Here is a 22,442-nt window from a genome sequence, read left to right as displayed (position 1 = left end):
TCTTCTCAGGAATCCTCCTGAAAGGGGATGTTCCCCAGGCCAGGGGTACCATTGTGTGGGGGACAGAGTGTGGTCATCTCCAAACAGGGCACCTCTCATGTCCAGCAGAGACAGTTCCTAGGAGATGGAATTGAAACCTGCTCTACCCTTGCTCTCTTTGGATGAGAGGAGGAAGATCTTGAGTGACTGAGGTTATCTCACATTCACAGCATCACCTGGTCCAAGAAGAGGAAGATGGAAGGGCTGTTACAGGCATTTTTTTATTTATTTTATTTTATTTTCTCTACAGAGTGAGCTGCCAGGAGGATGTCACCTTTCCTGGGCATCTCATTGTCCAATAGTTACTTTGCTTTATTTTTTTGGCCATTTCTCATCCCTTGGTATGTTTCTATGTTTAATTTGGGCCATAGAGGCAGCAACAATTCAGAGTTAAAACACACAAATCTGAGCCATCTTCAGAGCATTACAGAGGCTGATACAGGAATGTGTAACTTAATTTATTGTTTTCCACCTTCTCTGTTAATGAAATCTAGCCTGAATTGTTACACACAAGTCCGTGTTCATTTCAGCAAAAAGTAAATTACCTGCAGAAAAAAATTGTCACATTTCTGCATCTCTGACACGGATTCGCTCTGTGACCTTGACAAGCAAAGACTCAATACATCTGTTTTCCATTCTGTGAAATAACAATGTGTCTTGTACAGCAACACAGCACCCAGAGCTGCTTTATCACAGGCCTGCTGATAGCTCCTGCCATGGTGTATGAGCACCAGCACACATTCTGTGTGTGCAGGGAGTGCTTGATAAGGAGCAGGACACGTGGCAGGAAAGCAGCTCTGAGCACAGCCATGCCTACATGAAAGCCTCAGTATTGGCTTTTCAACCCTGAAAAGGGTTCACTGCTGACAGCTGAGTGGTTTGTATTTGTCTCAAGCAGTGTTAACCTTGAAGACAGGCAAGTTCATAGGAAATCTTATACTTGGAAGTCTGCATGTGCTAAACATGCCCAATAAAGTCAGGGATCAGGGAGCCAGCGAGGGGCAATGTCTGTAGGAAATTGCCAGTCCAGCTCTGTTCAGGCTGCCAGGCTCTCCAAGGAGCTTTGGTGCAATGCTGATTCCCTCAAAACATAACTTGGACCTGTCAGCTTTGCTGTCATGGACACGTTTTGCTCTTTTTTTCCTTCACTGGGACAGCTTGTGTGGGTCAATTTTCACGCTGTGGAAGAGCACTGAAAAATATTGATCACTGCTGCAGCTCAAGCAGCTCGAGTCCAGGTGCTTGTCCATATGGGGATGGAGCCACTGTTAAGCCTGTTTCAGGGTCTCCTGAGCTCTTGCTCACTTCCATGTGAGGAGTGCACTGGAAGGAGAAAGATTTCTTTATCTCAGTGATAAGAAATACAGAAAGAGAGTAATTTCATGGATAATTGCATGAGAGGGTTAAAAAAGGTGCCAGACTGAAAATGTATGTTTTTCAAGCAGTTAACTTTTTGGTGCCAGTGGATGCCAGCCCAGACCATCAACTTGAGTGGTTAAAAAAAGTGAATGGTGTTGACAGTTCTGCCTCCTGCCCTTGCAAGACTGAAATTTGGCAAGAGCATGAAAAATGAGGAAGGCTGTCTTCACTTCCAAAGAAAATTAGGAGTAGTTGAAGGGCTAAAACCTTTAAGAGGATGATAAATGGCCAAAGGAGCTTGAAAGCGTATGATAAAATGCAATTTAACAAAGAACTGAGGCTGGTAGAAGGGATGTGGTGCAGAGGTGTCGTGCTGTGAGAACAGTTGTGTATTTTCAGAATTAGCTTATAAAAAGCTGAGTTTCTCTTCATCAGTGGGAGGTGCCTGAGGAGGCTTCATCCCACCAGTGCTGGACATGCCTGGAGCAGATGTTTTTGAAGTCCACTTTTCCAACAGAAGGAAGGGTTACACTGGAGGCCTTGATTCAGTGCTTTAGATGTATTCCTCAGGATAACAAAAGCATTTGCCTTTATCCAGTAAGTGCAATGGCCCTGAGCCTGCTCGAGGGAGGCACATCCACTGCTGAGGCTGCCCCTCATTAGCAGAGCCCTGTGTAAGTCCTTGGGGAGCCCAGGGCACAGAGAGCCCAGTGCCAGAGAGGATCAGAGCAGGCACAGTGGATATCTGCTGCCCTGCTCAGGAGCCCCACGTTTCCAGCAGGGATTGGGTTCTGATGGAGCTGTGCTGTCTCAGCTCTCCATGGACATGCTGGAACGTCATTGAAGGGAGGTGCCAGCTGCCTGCAGGCAGGGCTCTGCTGGCTGCAGGATCCACAATTTGATCATGCTCTCTGGGGCTTAAAGCTCTAGTCTGAAAAGCAAATTTAGCATATTGAGGTTAACCTTCAATTAATACATGATGGCCTTTTTCTTCTGATAATATGGAGAGACCCTCAAGAGACCCTCAGTTCAGTGTTCAGCGCTGTCTCAGGATGTGCACTGAATAAAGCCCATGTTGTCTTAATACTGGGGATTAAAAAAAAGCACTGTCAGTGCTTACTGTTTGATCACATCCATGAGCACAACGGGTTCATGGCACAAGCAGCCTTTGTTCTGACTCTTGCTATTTTCTTTACGTCCAAGCCAAGACACATCCCTGTTTGTCTTATGCAAGAAATCGTGATTAAAACCACACCACTGCCTACACCAGCATTCTAGCTTGCAAGGATTTTGGGAACTTCCTTTTTAGAAGGTCTTTAGTGTTCCTGTTGGGTAAAAAGATGTTTTTCCCTTGCAGTGGTAAGCAAAATGTTTTGAGACAAGTTAAACCAGTGAGTTGTGTTTCCAGACAGACAGAGGTGCCTGGGGACAGCGCAGAGCACAGGGATCACTGGGGGTGGTTGTGCTTGTGAGGAGTGTGGGAGGAGAATCCTGGATCCCCAGGAGGTCAGGATGGGGTGAGAGCAGCACGAGGTGCAATTTGAGCCCCAGAAGCTCTGAGGGTGTTGAGGCCAAGGTGAGGTGCTGGTCAGTAAGGCAGGTAATGCAAAGCTGTGCCTGGCAGTGCCAGAAAGGGCATGGAGCTCACAGGGATGTTGCAAGGAGTGGAAGGATACAGCTCAAAGGACAAAGGACTCTGTGTGGCTTCTCCATGGACCAGCACAGCACATGGAAGAGGGATCAGGTGAGTGAGTGATCCTCAGCCTGTTCCTGTGAGCACTTGATTTCCCCAGCTGGATCACGCCCAGCCTGCACATCCTTTGGCTGCATGACCAGCACTTGGCACTGGGAGTGGGCCAGGATTGTGTGGCTGGGGGTGGAGAGGGTGAAGCTGCTGCCAAAAGGCCAAGTGCCACCCATGTTTGTTGGGTTAAAGCTGCTCCTCAGCAACAGACCAAAACTTCTGCTGTCTTTGCTTTCCTGAAGAAGGAGAAGAGTCAGTGAGCCCTTCTGATTTTTCTTCTCAGAGGAAATATGCAATTATTTGTGTGAAGTGTCAGGACTTCAAGCTGAGCTGCTTCTTTTCTCAGTGTTCACATGGAGGTTCTGTCTCCACAGGTGGAATGTACAGTTGGCAGGACCAGTTTTCAGGGTCTCTCTGTGATCATTTTTAGGGCAAGACTTGAAGTCCTGCTGGTTTGCACAGGACTGGGACTCACATTTGGGTAGGAGACCTGAAGAGGTGCAGGTGGCCTTCCATGTGGTTCTTTCTGCTGTCTTCTGTAGCACCATCCTAGAGCACTGAACTTTGGTGGTTCACAGAGGCTGGAAAGGTTTGATCTCCCTGCACTTGGGGATGTGCCAGTCTGGCCTGGCACCTCCCAGAGGGGATGGCCATGCTGCAGTCATTTCCAAGGCTATGTGGTGAGGTTGTACATGTTACAGGTGTAACATGTACCTCAGTGCAATTAAATCACTGAGCTTACATGCTGCTGACAAGCTTGTCCCTGTTAGTTTTGGACTTTTGATTGCCATGTGGGTGAGTCAAGGCTTGAGGAGCTGTTCCTGACTGCTGTAAGTCAATGCACAGAGGTTGTTTCCTGCAGCCTGCAAGGGGCTGCTGCCACAGTCCTTTGGCTAGGACATGAGTCCCTGAAGACACTCCTTTGGGAGAGCTGTGACCACTGGTAAGTATCTCATCAAGATGTCTTGTGCAGGACCTGTGTTTGATTTTGTTCCCTGGATTGGTCAATGCTCCTGCATCTTCCCACAAAGAAAGCAAAGCGTGTAGATTCTTGTAAAGTCTACTTCTGATCTTTTATTTTAATGTTTTGCCAGACCTTAGTGATTTGATTGGCAAGCTGGACAGCAATGTGATCAGAGAGTTTTCAGCTTCTGCCAGGAGCTGTCCTTGGAAGCACAGAGGGCACCAGCTCGGGCCAGCTGCTTGCCAGCACAGAACTGGGCTGGACACCTCCTGTGCTGGAGCTGCCTGCTTTGAGCACAGTGCTGCAGATGGTGCATGGAAGGCTCAAGGTGCTGCTTCTTGGAAACCTACTTGTATAAATGTCCTGACACTGATTCTCTGTGGTTAACGACCATTTCATTTTTCCAGCCTTTGATTTCAATTGACAATGTGGCTTGCTCGTCCTGGCAGGCAGCCTAAGGCAGCTGTACCTTCTTTTAATAGGAACTCTGACCTCTGCAAAATGACTCATCATTAATATGTCTCTGTAACTGTTTGTTTATTTCAGCTCCTTTCCGTGCTTCTCTCTCTAATGGTTTTTATGCTGTTTTTTGCTTAGCTTATCAAGCAGCAGATTCTCTCCCTCCAGTTTAGGAAGGTAAAACTACATTGCATTAAACTGCTCTGACCAGACACTTTTCTGAATCTGTCTGCACGTCATTAACCTGTAATGCTTTGGTACTAATTAATTAATCAGTCAAGAGCCCTGAAGTGATCTAACAGCCTCATTCTGCATGATTTGATCCCTAATATTTGCTTGAACTGCAGAAAGAAAAGTGAATGTTCATCATAATTCCTGTATTAAGGTGCAAGAAATATTCCTCTTTTTTAGCCAAAGGATGGGTGTTCAGCTACTTCTTTATATTAAAGTGAGACTTCCATACAGAGACATTAAAAATTGGATGTGACTGCCCTGAGACATCCAGAGAAAAAATTTTCTTCCCCCTGCCATTGTTGTGAGGATCCTCATTCACTTGGACTTTGTCCCAAAAGGCACTTGTACAGCTGTACTTTGCCTTTGGCAAAAGAACACATTTGGAAATCAGTTGGCATTTCTGGTTTGCTGGAGTGGCAGGTAGAAGAATAACCGTGGAGGGAAAGGCCTCTCCAGAACACCTCTATAGCTCTGGGATTTCTAACCAAAAAGTCAGAAAAAGAAAATCATACCAAGAGGAATACACTTCTCAAATCTCCTTTTCCAGCAGGCTTTTGTATGGAAATCCCTCTTTAATTGAAAAGGCTACTGAATTGCAAGGGGTCTCTTCTGCCCCAAAGATGCAGCTCCAGGAAGGCCCAAAGAAAAAGTGGCTAGTGCTTTGTGTCCAGTTCTTGGAAAACCCTGAATTACTGGTTTAGAAAGCAATTTGAATTGGACAAGCCTCCTTGCAGCTGGAGTGAGTCAGCTGAGAGCCCCACAGTGCCAGAGCCTTGAAATCCTGCTGTGACCAACACAATGGTTTCTTTGAAAGACTCAATAGACCTTCCAGGCTTCCTGCCAGGTGTCGCTGGGCAAGTCCCTGATTCATCTGCTGAGCCTGTGGAGCTCCCAGCTTCCACCACAGCTGCTTTGCAAAGCATTCAGTAGCCTTTGCTGGATGTATTTCACCTGGTTGTGGGGTTTGCACTGAGTGGACCAGACTTATTCCCGGTGCTGCCTGCTGGTGGCATGGTGCTGGGATTAAACTGGGTCCCAAGAGCCACTCTGTGTGTGTGCATCACTTGGTTATAAGATGCTGATCCTGTTGCCCTCCTGCTGGGGTATGAAATGGTGGTTGATGCTTGGGAAATTCTTTTATGTGGCTCTGAAAGGCATTTACTGGTATGGGGAGGGGAATCTGTACTGAAGGGAGCATCAGAACCCTACCAGTAACTGCCTTGTACTGGATTGTCTGCCTTGCTCCGTGGAAATGGGCTTTTTTTTTTTTCCTGGGATTGGAATTTGGGAAGGTTGCTCTGGTTTGAAACAGCTTTTGACTCCCACAGCCCATTCCTGGCCCCACAGTTGAGTGAAGAGTTGCTTACCAGGACCAGTGTCCTAGTAACCATTGATTTCCACAGAAAAGAGTCTGAGCTGTGGGATCTGTTATTTTTATCCCACCCCACACATGTGTTGGGATACACACCATGCTTATAACCCTCATTCAGCAGATGAATCAGGTTTGCAACATCCCAAGCTTCCCCTGTCCTGACCCTCATCCAGCACAAGGTGCCTGGGAGCTGGGTGAGGTTCCTGCTCTGCCCCAGTGGGTTGTTACTCAGGGATTCATCTCCCTGCATCTCTTACAAACCCATTCTTGCAGGAAGGCAGAGGGAAAATAATGACATTGCAGCCTCCAGGTAAGTTTTCAGGGTGGATAAAGCAGGCAGTTGCTGTGGCTGTAAGCTCTCCTGACACCTTCAGCCACGTGTGCTTAGTCCCTGTCAGTGCACCTGCCCCCTCTGGGTCATGCTGAACGTGGGTTTTTTTGGTTTGTCCTGACTCAGTTTGCTTCCTTAGCAGGTAGAGCATTAGTGGCAGCAGCAGCAGCATCCTGCCTGCAAGCTGGGGCTGCTTGTGGGGCTGGGGTCCTCCTCGTGGAAGCCTCACCCCACACTCTGAGCCCTTCTGCTCATGGTGCAGCTGTGTCACGAGTGGTTTGGGCATCTGTTCCACCCCTTGCATGCTTCTGGAAGCTGATCACTTGTTTAAGGAATGTCTTTCACTGCTGAAAATTATATAAATAGAGCTGCCAGCTACCTGTTCTCTTGCAGTATTAGCTGTTTCTCCCAGCATCTTTGCACTTGAGACCTTGGGGGCCCCTCTCGTGTTGTAAATGTGTAGAGTTTTAATTGCAGAGGGAAAAATTAAATAAGAAGCTCTTCCCTTCCAAGAGCCTCAGAATTATCTGAATGAAAACCCAATTTGAAATTAAATAATTCCCCTTTATTTAAGAAAGCCCAGATTTTCTGGGACCTCTCTCAGTGATGCTGCAGCAGGGTTGGATGAATATGGTGATTTATTGCACTCTTTGAACAGTGCTGAAACACCATGGTCTGCTCTTGAGCATTACAGATTGCACTGTCAGGATAGTTCTGGCTATTTGGGTGTCCCAGCATGAACTCCTGGAGTAGGGAGTGTGGGTGCCTACCTGCAGCAGTAAGGGGTTAATGAGGGAGTTCCTTCCCAGCTAATTCCTGGGTTCAGAAAGCTGCTAGCCAGACTCACATCTTCCTCAGTGAGCTGTCCCACATCTGGCAGCTTTTCTTCATTCTAAGAGGGCTGCTGTGTTCAGGAGACATGCAATTCACACTTGGCCTGAAATGACTCAAAGTCTTCACAAATAAAAGAAAATCCCAGTGAACAGAACATCTCTTGAAACATTTATGGTTCAGAATTGGGAATTGACTTTGTTAGGTGGAGCTCTAAGCTTGCTGGCTGGCCAAAGAGATGTTTTGGTATAATCAAGAGCTAAAATGGGTCTTCATTCATCCGGAGGGTCGACATTCATTGCCCCAATAGCCCTAAGAGCTAAGACAAAGGGAATGGCTCCCAAATGTCACTTTAAATTGACATTTAGGAGGGAGAAATCAGTCCAGTGCCCTGGCACTGAACTGGGCTTGTGAGCAGGTGTAGGGATGATGGGAGGGAAGAGGGCATGGACAATGAGAACACAGGCTGCTGAGGTGAGACACAAGGTGGACCCTTTGATTTTTCTGGTGCTTTTATCTCTAAGAAATGCTTCTTGAATCTTCCAGGAGCACCTTCTGCGCAATCATTTCTCAGCTGACGGAGGAAACACAGCCACTATTTGAAACCACTATCAAATCCCGTGCTGTGTCCGAGGACTCTGATGCTAAGTTCACGTGCATAGTGACAGGTAACAGTGTCTTCAGTGAATAACCTGGTCCTGCCTCACCTGCTGGACTTGTGCCAGTTAAACTCTGCAGCAAGTGATAACAAGGATAACAAGCCCACCACGAGCAGAGGGTCAGCAATTGCATGGTGATTTTAGCTTCAATTTGAGGGAGGTGGGAAGCACCTGAGTGTGTAAAGAGGCAAAGGCATAAGCTAACATCTCAAACAAGGCAAATGAAAGACCAGAAAATGGGATATGCTGGTTACTGCTTGGACCAGCTACATTTTGTTGTCCTAATCTCTGCTTCTCTAATCCTGGCCTCCATAACTGAGGAATGTGCAGTTGTGAAGACTAAGGCACTCCTGCTGGAACCAATACTGCTGGCTGTAGATGGTTAGAGCACAGCTACATTTGTATCTGTGATGAACTTCTGTGTCTGTCAACATCTGAAATAAAAGCTGATCACTGCCCAACGAGCTACAACCTCCCATTGGGCAGGAAGGGGTTAAGTCAAGAAGAGGAGGAGGAGGAGGGAGAGGCTGAAAAAGAAGGCTGGTGCTAGGGCCTTGTGGCATGGCAGCACATTGGTCTAGAGGCAAGTAGCTCCTTTGGTGATGAGATTTTGTTCTTTAAATATGGAGACTAAAACCCCTTCTCTCAATGTACTTGTTAACAACTCCATGATCCTTCCTGACCTCACTAGTATTAATTACTCCAAGAGGTTACTCAGTGAGAGACACTTACAAACAAGTTTGCAAGTTCTGGAAGGAGGAGAGTATATCCAGTGAGCCTCTTAGGCACAAGTACCAAAGCTTTCCTAAGGAAGTCTGGTTTGCTGTTAGAAACAGGCTGGAAATGAGGAGGCACAGTCTCAGTCCCTCTGAGAACTGCCAGCTATGAATTCTTGGCTTTTCTCTCATGAATTCCCATGTTCTGAAGCCTGACCTTCTGACTTGCCGGGGTACAACTGATATATTGATTTTATTGAGGCTTAACCTCAGCAGACCCCTTCTTGCTGCTTCTAGACCCAAAGAGGGCTGCTAGGAGATGCCTCCAAACCACTTTATTTGGGGAGTCATTAGAAGGGCTCTTCCCAGTTTGGGTTTTCTGGAAACAAAAGCTTGACATACTGTGCAGTACCATGGAACATGCCATTCTGCAAGTGTCAGAGGTGTGAAAATGTTTAGTTGTGTTGGGAAATCTGGAGTGAAAGTCCTGGCTTATCTCACTGGCTTAAATCTCCACCAGCTGCACCTCTGAGGTTGATGGTTCCTTCTAACAAATCCCATCTCTTCCTGGTGTGTTGCACCAGGCAGAAAACTTGACCTGGTGCTGGCCTCATTTCCTGCTCAAGTATAGGAAATTGTCAATGAGTCTCTTTCAGCATGTGTCACAATATTTTTGTGCTTGGTAAACTAGGTTGGGGAGATGCTTCTGTGCACTTTGAAATTTTCATGGAAACATTTTTAAAATCATTCTTGGACCACCTTTGGCAGATGGGCATCTCCTGTATGTGGTCCTGTGGAGTGCTTTAGGAGCTGAGGATCTCTTTGGGAGAGGGGCAGGAGGTGTGGGGCATGCCCATGCCCTGGCTGCACAGCCTGCTGGCACGTCAGGTATCCTGCCCTGCCGTGATGTTTGTGTTCAACTGGGAGGCGTTGCTGGGAGCAAGGAAATGGCAGTGGCATCCCTGGCCAGTGACCAGAGTGGAACCAGTTCAGCCCCAGCACTGTGGCTGGAGGCCAGGGACACTTTGATGGAGGCAAAGGGCAGACAGTCACCTGCTCCTGTTTTGACGGTCAAGCCACAAATATGGACGTGTGACCTACAATAGCATCTTACTTTTTTTTTTTCTTGATCAATAATGAGAGTTACAGGCTAGTGCAACATCTGGGAATACTTGGATTAGGACTTGCTGGGCTGTCCTAGGAACACAGAAGGATGCAAGTGTTTGAAGAACCAATCTCCAGAATGTGATGAGTGGTGCAGGCAGGAAAAAAGCAGGTCAGGCAGATTCCTGTGTGTGGAGGCACAAACTTTCCTTTCCTCCTCATGCCTAGTTCAGCCTGCTGCTGGTGTCCCTGCTATGTCTGATTTGATTTTTTGGGTCAGATCCTGCATCAGATATGAGATGTTTTCTTTTTTCAGACAAAACTAGTTTCATCCTTTGTTCTCAAAAAGATGTGACAAAGGAAACAAGAACATTTCCATTTACTGTGCACCTTCATCCCACATCTCTGTGCTGTCCTTGCTGGGTCTGTCTGGACTTCAGGGTCTCAAGGGTCATCACAGCTCATTTGCAGTGGGTGGATTTTGGGCTTCTCTCTTCAGAGTGGCCCTTCATGGAGGTGCTGCCACAAGGATTTTCCAGCTTTTTATTTGCTTCTGTGTAGCATTGCCTGGGAAGGAGAGATGTCAGCTGATGAAATGGGGGACGCTGGATGGAGAGGCCAGGTCTCTGGCTGCTTGTTAGGGAGTGAGTGCAGCCAGGACAGGTGATGGCTGGATCTAGCCAAGACCATTGTATGTCAGCACCAGCCCACTGCTGTACAGCTGCCTCTTCAGTGCCATTTCAGCCCTCCTCAGCCAGGTTCAACCCTCTGATCTGGCTTCACAAATCTCTGTCTCAGGTGCTTGATCCCATCAGTGCCTCCATGGTTTTATTGAAGAGTACAGAGGGCAGAGGGCTCTGCCCATGGCTTGGGGAAGAGAGTTGGGGTAGGGTGGGTAGACAGTCACAGTTGGGGTAGGGTGGGTAGACAGTCACATCATGCTTATGGATGCAGTTTTTAATCAGCTTAAAGGAGTTCCACTTGCTGCATTTGTGGTGACCCTGAGGGAAATGTTTGAAGAATGAGACTGAAGTGCTTGGATGAAGGATGTCAGGAGACAGGCAGGGGCTGTGAGAGGGGTTTGGGGATGGGATAGTGACTGCAGGAGCAGAGAGCAGCTGCTGGGAGATGAGGAGGTTTGGCTTTAGGGCCCAGGACAAGAGGAGGATGGTGAATGAGCACTGCTCACAGTGCATGGGGAGCTACTGCTCTGAGTATCTGTCCCTCCTGTCAGCATTGCTAGAAGCTTCCTTGTCCTTGTTTGCTGGAGGGGTTTAAATCCATGAAGCCAGGAAGGGTAGCATCTTACCAGGAATTGTATTCCCAAGACTGTTGAAGCCCCTATGTGTATGTAGCTTGGGTAGAGCAGAAACTGTGGATTGTTTAATGGTTCTGAACTCATATCACCTTCCCAAGTTTCAGAAGACTAACTCCCCCTCCTTTCCTGCCCCCAGAAAAATAAAAAAAAAAGAAAGCAACTTGAAATAGAGTTTCTCTGGGTGTTTTGGGTAGATATATTCAGAACTGTTTTGGATAGATATTTTAAGAACTGTTTTGGTCACAGTCACTAAGCTTTGAAGACTTCTCAGATTTCGACAGTTTTCAGAAAAAGAATGTTTGATCTAAACCTGGCAATCTCCATGAAAAAAAATATCCTTGCTCTGCAAAGTCTCCAGGATGCAGTGGTGGCTGGAGCAGTGCTGCTGGCAGGCACACACACACATGCTGGGGATGTGGAGCCTCTGGGTGGCTGCTCTGTCTGCAGCTGCTTGGGGGCTGCAGGGTCCCAGCTGCACGGGGGGGCTGCAGCAGGGGCAGGGCTGGGATGGATGAGTGTGGATCTGGGAGTGTGTCATGGTGCCTCCATCCCTGGATGGAGCCCTCATCCCCCTGGGCAAGCTGTGGATGCTGTGCCTGCAGGGGATGCACCGTGCAGGCAATGATGCCTGACTCCTCTAACCCCCACCCTGGACAGGGGGAATTTATTCACTCAGCAGCCCAAAGATGGATGTCAGCAGCATCAGCAGCAGCTCCCCTCCCTGTGCCAGGGAGGTTCATCCCTGCCCAGGCATGTTTCCATCTTGGCTCTGGTTACAGCCCCTGGGAAGGGATGGATGATATTTGGACAGGCAGCTGGGGCCACTGTACCTGCGTGGGAGGTGGGAATCCTTTCAGCATCCGCCTGCCTGCAGACTGCAGATCCAGCCAGAGCCTGCCTGCAGCTCTCTTGGACTGCAGGTGACACTGGTGACACTGTGCACTGTGAGCTCTCGTGGCCATGGCTCCTCAGAGGGAGCAGGCAGCCTCAAGGACACGAGTGCTGCAAGTCACAGGGAGTTGAAGCTTAGCAGGAGGAAAAGCCTTTCCTCGATGGAAATGGCAGCTCTTTGCAATGGCAGCTCTTTGCAATGGCAGCTCTTTCCTTTCCAGCAGATGTCAGCTGGGAATGGAAATCAGCTGTGGAGGCCACGGCGGGGGGGACATCACAGAGCTTCTTGGAAACTGTCAGCTGGCAGTTCCCAGAATGAAAGGCTGTGATTGCTGTTTCTTAGGCTGTCAGGAAAATCTACCTGCCAGCTCCCTGCAGGATGGGCTGTGGGGGCATTCTGAAGATCTTGCTTGCACAGCAGCCCTTGGGAAAGGTTGGATTGCTCTGGGCACAGTTTGAGCTTGTGTATGGAAATTGTTTTGGTCAGTTCTGGAGCAGAAAGAATTCACCACAGGCTCATTCAGCCCAGGCTCCTGCTGCCAATATTTATTATTTTATGAAAAATACAAGCAGCAGTCAATCCCTGGTGATCCCATCACTGGAATGCTCTCATAGCTTTCTCCAGTTGCAGTTCGAGGCTCATTTTCTTCAGCCACCAGTACCTGAGGGCTTTGCATGTCTCTAGAAACTGGTTTGGGGGGTCAGGGCAGCAGCAAGGAATGGGCTGTGACAAGAGTGGGGCAGAGGTGGAGGACAGAGAGCCTTGCAGGAAGGGTTTTGGGAGAAAGTCATGGCTTGGCTTCCTGTAGAAGAGGAGAAATGAGGCACTACCCAACAGAAAGCCAAAGCTGCTGAGGGCAACAGAGGGAGGGGATTGAGGCAGCAAAACATTTGGGAGATGTACAGACTGCAGGGATGCTGGGGCAGTGCAGAGTAAGAGACCTTAGAGAAGGAGGAACAATAGGGTAAAATCCAGTCTGTGGGTGTCTGGGCTATGGGAGTTGATGCTTCTCATAGAGGAGAGCAGGAAAGAAAAGCTGCTGAGACGTCTCTTCCCAGCCCTGTCTGGTCCCAGTGGACACTGAGGAGCCACCACAGGCAAGGGGGTGAGGACAGGGGAGCCAGAGCAGTACAGGAGGAGATTTGGCATATGCTGCTTTTCTGGGCAAAGGCATATTGGATTGGCCAAAGCCTGGGTGAATTCCTGCTGATGAGTCTCTGCTCCTGGACACTCAGTCCTGCTCTAGGACCTTCATGAGAGCAGGAGTAAGCTGGGCTCAGCCATTGCTATGGGCTGACAACATCTTTGGCTGGTGCAAGGAGGACATTTGAGGTCCTGGTTGGCCTAGAAACCTGTGGCTTGGTGTCCAGAGAGCACCTTGTTGCTGCTTTCTCATTACTCCAGAGCCATTGGGTTGGGACCCCCATGCCCGAGATGTTCATGGGAGCTGATCCTTGCCACGTTCTGGGGTGCTGTGGGTGATCCTTGGGGTCTGGTGTTGTTGAGGAGAGTGCTGGACTCCTTCCTTTGGCTCCACAGAAAGCCTGCAGGGACATTTGCAGCAGAGAAGCTCCTGAGCAATCCTACAGCCTTTACCCATGGCAGGATGTGATCATTGACACTCTCATCCTGTGCCCTGAGGGTCAGCTTGGCTGGGTGGTGAGTCCTGAGTGAGGTGCAGGAACCTCTGCTGGCTGCTGGCTTGAGCAGTCTTTGCATGAAAACTGCACTTAATGTGAACTAGAGCTGCTGTCAGTGAGCAGTGGGGGCTGTGGCTAGCACTGGTCCATATGGGACTCACATGCTGATCCAACACCTCTGCAAGTGGTGGAGAACGTGGCTGTGTGCCCAGCCAGCCTGCCAGCCAGCCAGTCACACACATCATGATGTCATTCTACTGAAAAGGCAGGTGACATCTGTTGTCAAGTGACATTTGTAGGACACTGAGCTGACTGTGATGCAATCAAGGTTGTTTCTGTTCAGTGGAAAGTTTCAGATCAGCTTACAGGCTGTGACACTGTGCAAAATGCTGCGAGCTCCATGGAGGGGCCTGTTGTCCAGCCATAGCCTTGGCCCCATCAGAGCAGCCCTGTTCACATCAAAGTGACGGCATGCTCACCTTCTCCCAGCCAGCGTTACAGGAGACGAGCGTGTGATCCCCTCCCTCTGTTCAAGAATGAAGTGCTGGGATTTTTTCCTCCAAAATAGCCCTATTCCTAGCAGTGATAAAAGTCTGAGATAAGCCCATTAAGTTTCCACTGTTTCTGTTGTGCCATTTAGGAACGTGGTGAGCCCAGAATAGCATCTGTGCTGGTGTGCTGCTGCTGATACCACGCTGTCTGTGCTTCTGTGTGGAATGTTTCACTCTCTGATGTCCCCTCCCTGTCCTCCCCAGGGTACCCACAGCCCGAGGTGACGTGGTACAAGGATGATGAGGAGATGGATCGCTACTGTGGCTTGCCCAAGTACGAGATATTCCGTCATGGAAACCGCCACACCCTGCAGCTCTACAAGTGAGTAAAGGAGCTGCAGGGTGCCCGGGCTTGCTGATGGCAGCTCTGGGTGTGTTCTCAGAGGCTGGATAAGCTGTCAGCAGTGACAGCCTCCCCACCACTTGGCTGGCCCCTTCTGCTCCCCACTGTGAGTTCAGAGCTGGCCCGTCCCCTCCAGCTGTGGCTCCCCAGTCACACCAGTATGAGATCCATTACTGCATCCAGGGATAGCTGCCATGCTGGAGGCAAGAGGAAGGGAAGAAGGAGTCCCTCTCTCTGGAGCCTTCCAGTGCTGAGCATTAGGTATGACAAAGGTGAACAAGGGGAAAGCACTATCTGCCTCCAAGATGATGGTTCAGGGAATCAAGTTTCTGGAGAGCCAGGCACACCTTGAGTCCTGGATTTGGGATATCAGGTGTGGCACTGACTGAAAATGCAGAATATCAGTGTTGCTGATAGTCCTGCCATCCTTGTGCTTGTGGCCTGAGCTTTTCTGCTCCCCCAGCTGTGCTCCAGGTGTCCATCAGAGGCTGGCTCACCTCTTCCAGGAGCAGGGATCTCTGTGGGTCAGGTGTCCTCAGGGGGTGACAGTAGGGATGCAGGCAGGTGCTTGTGGTGCCTGTGACACGGGGTGGGAAGACTTTGGTAATAGGGTAGGGTAGAGGAAGAATAGGAATGTCTTGTGGGCTGTGTAGAGCTGAGAGGAAAAGATCCTGCAGAGGATTCTGACCAAGAACAATTGGGAAGCCTGGTGGTGCCTGTTCTCCTCCATCACAGCCCTCATACCAGAGTTACAGCCCAGGGTGGAGCTAGAACAAATTTATCATAAAACTTGCTTGTTTATTAAAGTGCAGAGCAGGCAGAGCCAGGCTTGGAGGCCAACCCAAGGCCTCCAGATGTCCTGTGGGCACCTCATGGGCCACATCTTCTGGACTCTGTGGAGCAAGAAGTAGGAGAGCATGCATGCCTGTGTGTCCAGCAGGCATCCTGAGGAGGATGGGTAGGTCTCACACACAGCTTTTGATTTCCAGGTGCCGAGAAGAGGATGCAGGCATTTACCAGGCCTCAGCTAGAAATAACAAAGGCATCGTGTCCTGCTCCGGTGTGCTGGAAGTGGGAACCATGACGGAGTTTAAAATCCATCAGAAGTGGTTTGACAAAATCAAGAGAAAGGCTGAAGAAAAGATGCAAGAAATAGAACAAGGCAAGAAACGAGGAAAAGAAAATGTGGAGGTGGAGAAGTTGCAAGGAATGAGCCCTGAACGGCTCCAGAGGAAGCGGAGGCTGGCTCGAGATCAGAACCTCCGCTCAGGAGACTCTTCATGGGAGAAGGAAGACACAGCCAAAGTGCACGTGGCAGATTCACAGTCCAGGTTACACAAGGATATTGCTGAGACAAAGGAGCAGCCACTCAGTGCGGTGCCAGGCTTCCCAAACAAACTGGTGGCACCTCTGAAAGCAGAGGTGACCACCAATGGAGATGCCAGTTTGGAAAGTGGGGAGGAGAACGGGAACAGCTTTCTCACGTACATCTATGAGACAGTGGAGGACTTGGCAACCAAGCCAGGGGCAAAAGACTCTGCAGCTAAAAAGAAAAAGAAGGTGGAGGCTCCTTCAGCACCAAAACAGGAGGTTTCTAAGCGAGAAGAAAGTGGGAGAGACAGGGCCAATCAATCTTCAAATCCCAGGTTTGCTCCTCCTGTCCCCTTACGCAGGAACGCGCGTTTGCGAGCAGCAAGTGATCAAGAAGTGGAAACCAGTCCAAAACTCAAAGAGTCTGGGAAAGCTGTGAAACAGGACATTAAACCCAATGATGACATGTACTTCTCTCTAAAGGACATGTATTTTGATAAGCAAGTGAAGCCAGCAGCAGGGAAGGAGGAGGTGGGAGCCAAGGACGAGGCCGGGAGTCCGGCTGCCCTGCAGCCTGTGGCAGCCAGCAGACAGACAGAGGATGCTCCACGGGCCTCTGAGGTGTTGGAGGGCCAGAGAGGCCAGCAGCAAGAACAGAAGTTGGAGGGAAACAAAGAGGTAACTAGGAGAGACAGCAGCCAACGCAGGGGTGGCAACAAGAAAATATCTGTGCTGTGCATTTGTATTGTGGCACTGGGAGGCTCCATGTACACCACGGGATCTGCTGCCCCGGCTCTGCAGGTCTCCACTGGTGAAAGCACCCACAAGGGCTCTTTGGATTTTGTGAGCCCAGACAGCAGAGCTTCCACCCCATCTCCAAGCAAATGTCAGCTGAGGTGGTGAGAGATGTAAGTCGGGGCCACTCGAGCAGCTGGTCCCGGTGGCCTGGGGCTCTCCGGTTTAATCAGCAGGCTGACCTCATGCGGAATGTTTGCAGATCAGGTCGGCAGGGAGCACTGAATGGGTATTTATAGCTGGCAGTGAGTGCCTTGTGATGGCATCTGCTCGGTTTAACAAGGCAGCTTTAGTTAAGGAGCCCCCCATGCAGATGAGGTACCCGTGAGCTGCACCCTCAGGGCCTCCAGTTTTGTTTACAGTGCAACGTGTATACAGTAGGTCTGGACTATTTTTTTCACCCATCCCTATTGGGAAAACTCTGTTGGGAGACTCGTTTTGGTGGTGATGAAGTGCTAGGGCACAGCACCTGCTTCTGACCCTCAGAGCATCTCTTAGTCAGCTGCTATTTTTGTCACTTAACCTGAAGTATTTGCCATGAAAATATTACACTGGAAGCTACTGGACTAATTTCCCCCCATTTTTCTTTAATGACCCCTTCTATCATAAAGGATTCTCTGAGTCCAGTTTGCAGGTGCTGGCAGGATCTGGAGTTTGGGCTGTGGTAGGTGCACACTTTCAGCAGAGACAAGGCTCTGGGTGCAGCACCTCTCACTTGGTAGGTAATGCATGTATTTCAGAATGTGGAAAAATCCACAATGCATAAGGGACTGATGGGTGCTCCAGTGGAAACAAAAATCCTTTCTTTCTCTCTTAAATTTCGTTAGCCATTGGTGGGTGCAGCTTTGCTGTGTTCTGCAGTGCTCACCTGGTTTCTGGCCTTGCTGCTGCACAGTGCTGTGAACTCATCTTCATCCTGACCCACCAGGATCACATACTGCTGCAGAAATTATTGCTGTTCAAACCAGCCCACGGCAAAGCCATTTGTTTCTCCCCTCTGTGCTCATTTTAACAGCTCTGGTTCTCAAAAAAGATGGAAAATGCTGGTGTGCAGCAGGCTTGGGCTGTCATCCCTGAGCCTTTGACATGCATCACGATTTTTTTTCTCTTTAAAAGCTTCACAGAGGGAAAACTGCGACTTGTCAGCTGGTGTGCCTTTGAGGAGACAAAAGGGAATGCTTCTGATTTGAATTTGAATGCTTCAGCTTGTTGGTGCTGCTGGGGAAAGTCCTCAAGCTTTTGTGAGAGCAAATAAGCTGATTTAAAGCCTTTAAGGCAGATTCCAGGCATGTTTCAGGATATTTTCACCCCTCAGGACAGGGGTTACTTGCTATTTCTTTTTTATTCTCTCTCTTAAAAAAGAAAGGTCATAGGTGAGTGTTTTCCTAGCCTTGGGACATAGCTGGGCCTTATGCTCAGGACTTCTCTTCTGAGCTGGATTTATCTGTAGCAAAATGCCAGAGTGTACCATCTGAACATCATCCTCTACGAGAGCAAAGAAACTAGTTTTGCATGGTAATCACTCTTGCCTAAATTTTAAACTGATGATTTGATTATATTTCTTGAATTTTATGGGTAGGAACAGCCTCTAATGATGCTTCTTCCACCCTTCAATATTCATGCCCTAACAATTAGAAAAGGAATTTGCAAAAGGGCATGGAGTAACAGGACAGGGAGGAATGGCTTTCTACTGTCAGAGGGCAGGGTCAGATGGGATATGGAGAAGAAATTCTTGGCTGAGAGGGTGGTGAGGCCCTGGCACAGGTTGCCCAGAGAGGCTGTGGCTGCCCCTGGATCCCTGGAAGTGTTCCAGGCCAGGTTGGACAGGACTTGGAGCAACGTGGGATAGTGGAAGGTGTCCCTGCCCATGGCAGGGATTGGAATGAGATGAGCTTTGAGATCCCATCCAACTCAAACCATTCTATTTATTTTCTTGGGAAGGGGCTTGCTGAGAGAATGGTGCTACCTTTCCTCTTCTCCCCAAGCTACCAATGAAGCAAAAGCAGCACAAAACAGAGATCTAAGTGCCACAGCCCTCCTTTCCCATGGTGTTCATTTTGGGGGGCTTAAGGCTCAAGTCAAGAACCTCAGAAGAAAATCCTTAGCAGCAGATCCTCCAGGCTGGAAGGGGGTCCTGTGGTATTTTCGGGGTCTCCAGACGAGGGAAGGAAATTATGAATCTGACTCCATGTTCTTAGAAGGCTAATTAATTATTCTATTCTATTCTATTCTATTCTATTCTATTCTATTCTATTCTATTCTATTCTATTATGCTATACTAAATCTATACTAAAGAATAGAGAAAGATTACAGACAGAAGGCTTAAACAAGATACTTAGAAGGCTAATTAATTATTATATTATATCATATTATATCATATCATGTCATATCATATCATATGCTATACTAAATCTATACTAAAGAATAGAGAAAGGATACAGACAGTAGGCTTAACAAGATACTTAGAAGGCTAGTTTATTATTATGTTAATTAATTAATATTCTTAAAAGGCTAATTTATTATTCTATTCTATTCTATTATGCTATACTAAAACTATACTAAAGAATAGAGAAAGGATACAGACAGAAGGCTAAAAGATAATAGAGAAAAACTCGTGACTCTCTCTAGAGCCTCAACACAGCTGGACCATGGTTGGTTGTTAATTTAAAACAATTCAATGTGTCAGATAAATCTGCAACCACATTCCAAAGCAGCAAGACACAGGAGAAGCAAATGACATAATATTGTTTTCCTTTTTCTCTGAGGCTTCTCAGCTTCCCAGGAGACAAACCCTGGGCAAGGAGGATTTTTCAGAAAGTGTGATGGTGACAGGGTCCCATTGTGGACATGCCCTGTCCCAGTGCCATTGTCCTGGTGATGCTCCCAGAGTGTGCACCACCGTATCACTGCCTCTCCTACAAAAATAGCCTGTGCTCCTTGGCTGGAGGATTGGGGCAGTTCTCCTCAGGACAAAGCTTGGCCACCACAGCAGGCAGCTCGCTGACACGTCTGCTGGGTGCAGCTGCGGTCGGAAACATTTGAGCTTCCCAAATGTCAGAGAAACAGAATGGCTGAATAGTGCTGATAACGTCAGGGTGTATGGTTTCCCTATAAATCATTTGGGCAGCCTCATCCTGATAGAGTGTGACATGCCAGCTGCCCCCATCTCACAGGGCACATAGGGGAGCACTCAGTCTGCGGAAACATCAGGGGAATTATGCAAGGTGTCAGCAGTGGCTGGTAAAAATGGGAAAGTTTTGCTCTCTGGGAAGGCACAGTCAGAGGAGATTGGATTAAAAGCCAATGAATGATTTAGAAAAGCAGATCTCTTGCCTTTCTGCACAGCAGGGGTGTTGAAAGGCAGAAGGGCTGAAGCTGATTGAAAAAAGAAACATTTTGTACAGCCTGACAGGTGGGACCCACTCCTGTGGGAAGATGGTGAAACAGAAGACCCTGGATGACAGAGTAACACTGGTATCAGGGTAATTCCCATGATTCAAGAAGTTGGGCAGTGCTGTATGGTACAGGTGGCCCACAAGTACAACTGCACAGACCCAGGCAGTAACATGATGCTAATTTCCTTCCTTTTTTTTTTTTTTAACTAGGTTGCAGCAAGAGTTGGACAGTCTCCTGGTGACCTAAAGCATCCAGTGTCCAGTCCAGCCAGAGAGACCAGTCAGCAAGGCAGTAAGCTAGAGGAGGTCAGGAAAGAGGTGCCTGCTTGCCAGGAAAGCAGGGGGGCTGTGAAAAGGACAAATCCTCGGTTTAGGCCTCAGGAGCCACCAAAGCCACCACCACGTTCTCCAGAACATGTTCAGTCTGGCAAGGAGCAGCCATCCCCCAGGAAACAGGCAGAAAGACATTCCCATGCTCTTGAGGACAGAGAGACTCAGCAAGGACTGTTAAATCAAGAGAACAAAAGCCAAGGTGGGGAAGAGTCATTGCTAAAAAATTTGACTCCTCCAGAACCTGGAGAAAACACTGCTCTTGAACAAACCCCATGTCAGACAGTCAAGGATGGGAAGAGCAAAGAGGCAAGAGCAGAGCTGTCTGGGAGCCATCCTGGTGTGAGGACAGGAGGAAGTGGAGCAGCAGAGCCATGTCTTGGGGCTGTGCACAGGGAGGCAGCAGGGACACCTTTGGGCCAACAGAACACCCAAAATGAAATGGCAGCTCCTGCTTCAGTTCCTCTTGCCAAGGAAGAGCCGCTCCCTGCTCCTGCAGTGAGGCCATCAGGGGCTCAGGAGGCACTGCTGGCATCTCAGAGAAGCCCAGGGGTGGAAGGCACTGCAGGAGAGGTCCCATCTGGAGCCCAGCTGCTGCCTCCTGCCAGAGGAGGAACGGAAATCACAACGACAGCTGGATCTGCCCCACAAGAGATGTTTTCAGCCATCACTTCAGAGCAGAATGCCAAGCCAGTGCCCATGGGACCTCAGGGGAAGGAGGGAGGACTCCTGACAGCCACAGCTCCATGCCAGGAGCCAGCAGCATCTTCAGGGACTTGGGAAGGAGTCTCTGAGGCTCAGCCACAGGTACCGCTGGTCCTGCCCGGCTCCGAGAGATCTCAGGAGATGTCTGTGGAGGAGAAAATGCAGCACAAAAACCTGGTTTCCTCCTTAAAGAACTACCTGCTGCTACTTCTAAAAATGTCAGATAGCAGTAAGGATGGCACAAAAGGGGACACTGACTCTGGGGACACGGAGCAGCCGAATGCAGGGGAAGGCATGATCCCAGAGATAGGCATTGCTGGCCTCAGCCCTCGCACCTCAAGGAAAGTTTTGGAAAAAGTACAAAACAACCAGCTCTTCCAGACAGCAGAGAACTTGCCTCTGACCCCCAGGACATCCAGACGGATCACAGGAATGATTAATGAGGAGTTTGTCACCAGCCAGGAGATGCTGGCTTGCAGGCCTGTGCCTCCAAAGAGACGCACCTGGGCAGCTCCTGAGGCTGAGGGACCACCCCCACTCTCAGTGCCCTCCATCGTGGTGGGCAGCATGCCCACAGCAGGAGTGGCTCCTCATCTTTCTGATTCGCCTCCAGTGAGCTCTGAAGAGAGCCCTGCTGGCCCCCTGGCAGTGCTACCTTGTGCCACACCAGAAGAGCTGGCTTTGGGGGCCCGGCGCAAAATATACCTGCCAAAACCCAAACAGGTGGGGCTGGAGGAGGAGGCAACCCCAGAGAGCCTGGGCCACACAAGAAGCCCGACTGTTTCACCACGGCAGTCCAGGAAGAGTGCATCCCTGTTGCATTCTCCTGCCCCAGCTCCATCCTCTCCCTCAGAGCAGTGTTCTCCAACCCTCACGAGGAAGATGGACACCTTGGAGGTTCCTAAGCTCTACGAGGAGCCTGCAGGTGACACCGGTGGTGACAAAGAGGTCCCTGGAGATGCTAAGCCAGAAGCACAGCCAGCAGAGTCCCAGAGTACTAATAACCCATTTAAAGGTGAGGGAAGAAAGAATCCCCACGAAGCTCATTCCCTTGTTGCCTACAAAGGGAGCCAGTAATAGTCAGCTGGAGCCACATGAGCTTTGTACATTTGTAGGGTTTTCAGCATCAGCCTTTGGCTGTGTGAAAGCCAAAAGTCTCCCTTGAGACTTCTATCGCAGGGCAGGGAGGGATGAGGAATGCAAGAGGCAGCAGGTCTGACACTGGCTGTTTCTTACAGCCTGGGCTTCCCCAACCCCAGGGATCATAGAATACTCTTGGTTTTGGTCTCTCTGTTCTGGGCTGGGGATCTTGAGCTACCTGGTTGAGTGGAAAGTGTGATGGCAAGAGGT

At 49.1% G+C, this 22,442-nt stretch overlaps 1 protein-coding gene across 1 annotated transcript in view; it reads left to right on the top strand.

Annotated features, from left to right (window-relative positions):
• Positions 1–22,442, top strand: part of ALPK3 (alpha kinase 3) — a 32,679-nt gene that overhangs the window by 4,957 nt on the left and 5,280 nt on the right. The window contains exons 2-5 of the mRNA XM_058033395.1: positions 7,880–8,001; positions 14,418–14,535; positions 15,546–16,545; positions 20,268–22,107. Coding sequence (XP_057889378.1) covers positions 7,880–8,001; positions 14,418–14,535; positions 15,546–16,545; positions 20,268–22,107 — 3,080 coding nt within the window. The remainder of the gene's footprint in view (positions 1–7,879; positions 8,002–14,417; positions 14,536–15,545; positions 16,546–20,267; positions 22,108–22,442) is intronic.

Source organism: Melospiza georgiana, chromosome 13 (genome assembly GCF_028018845.1).
Source record: "Melospiza georgiana isolate bMelGeo1 chromosome 13, bMelGeo1.pri, whole genome shotgun sequence".
Lineage (NCBI taxonomy): Eukaryota > Metazoa > Chordata > Aves > Passeriformes > Passerellidae > Melospiza > Melospiza georgiana.
The sequence above is the reverse complement of the archived record's forward strand: the minus strand, read 5'-3'. Positions and strand labels throughout refer to the sequence as shown.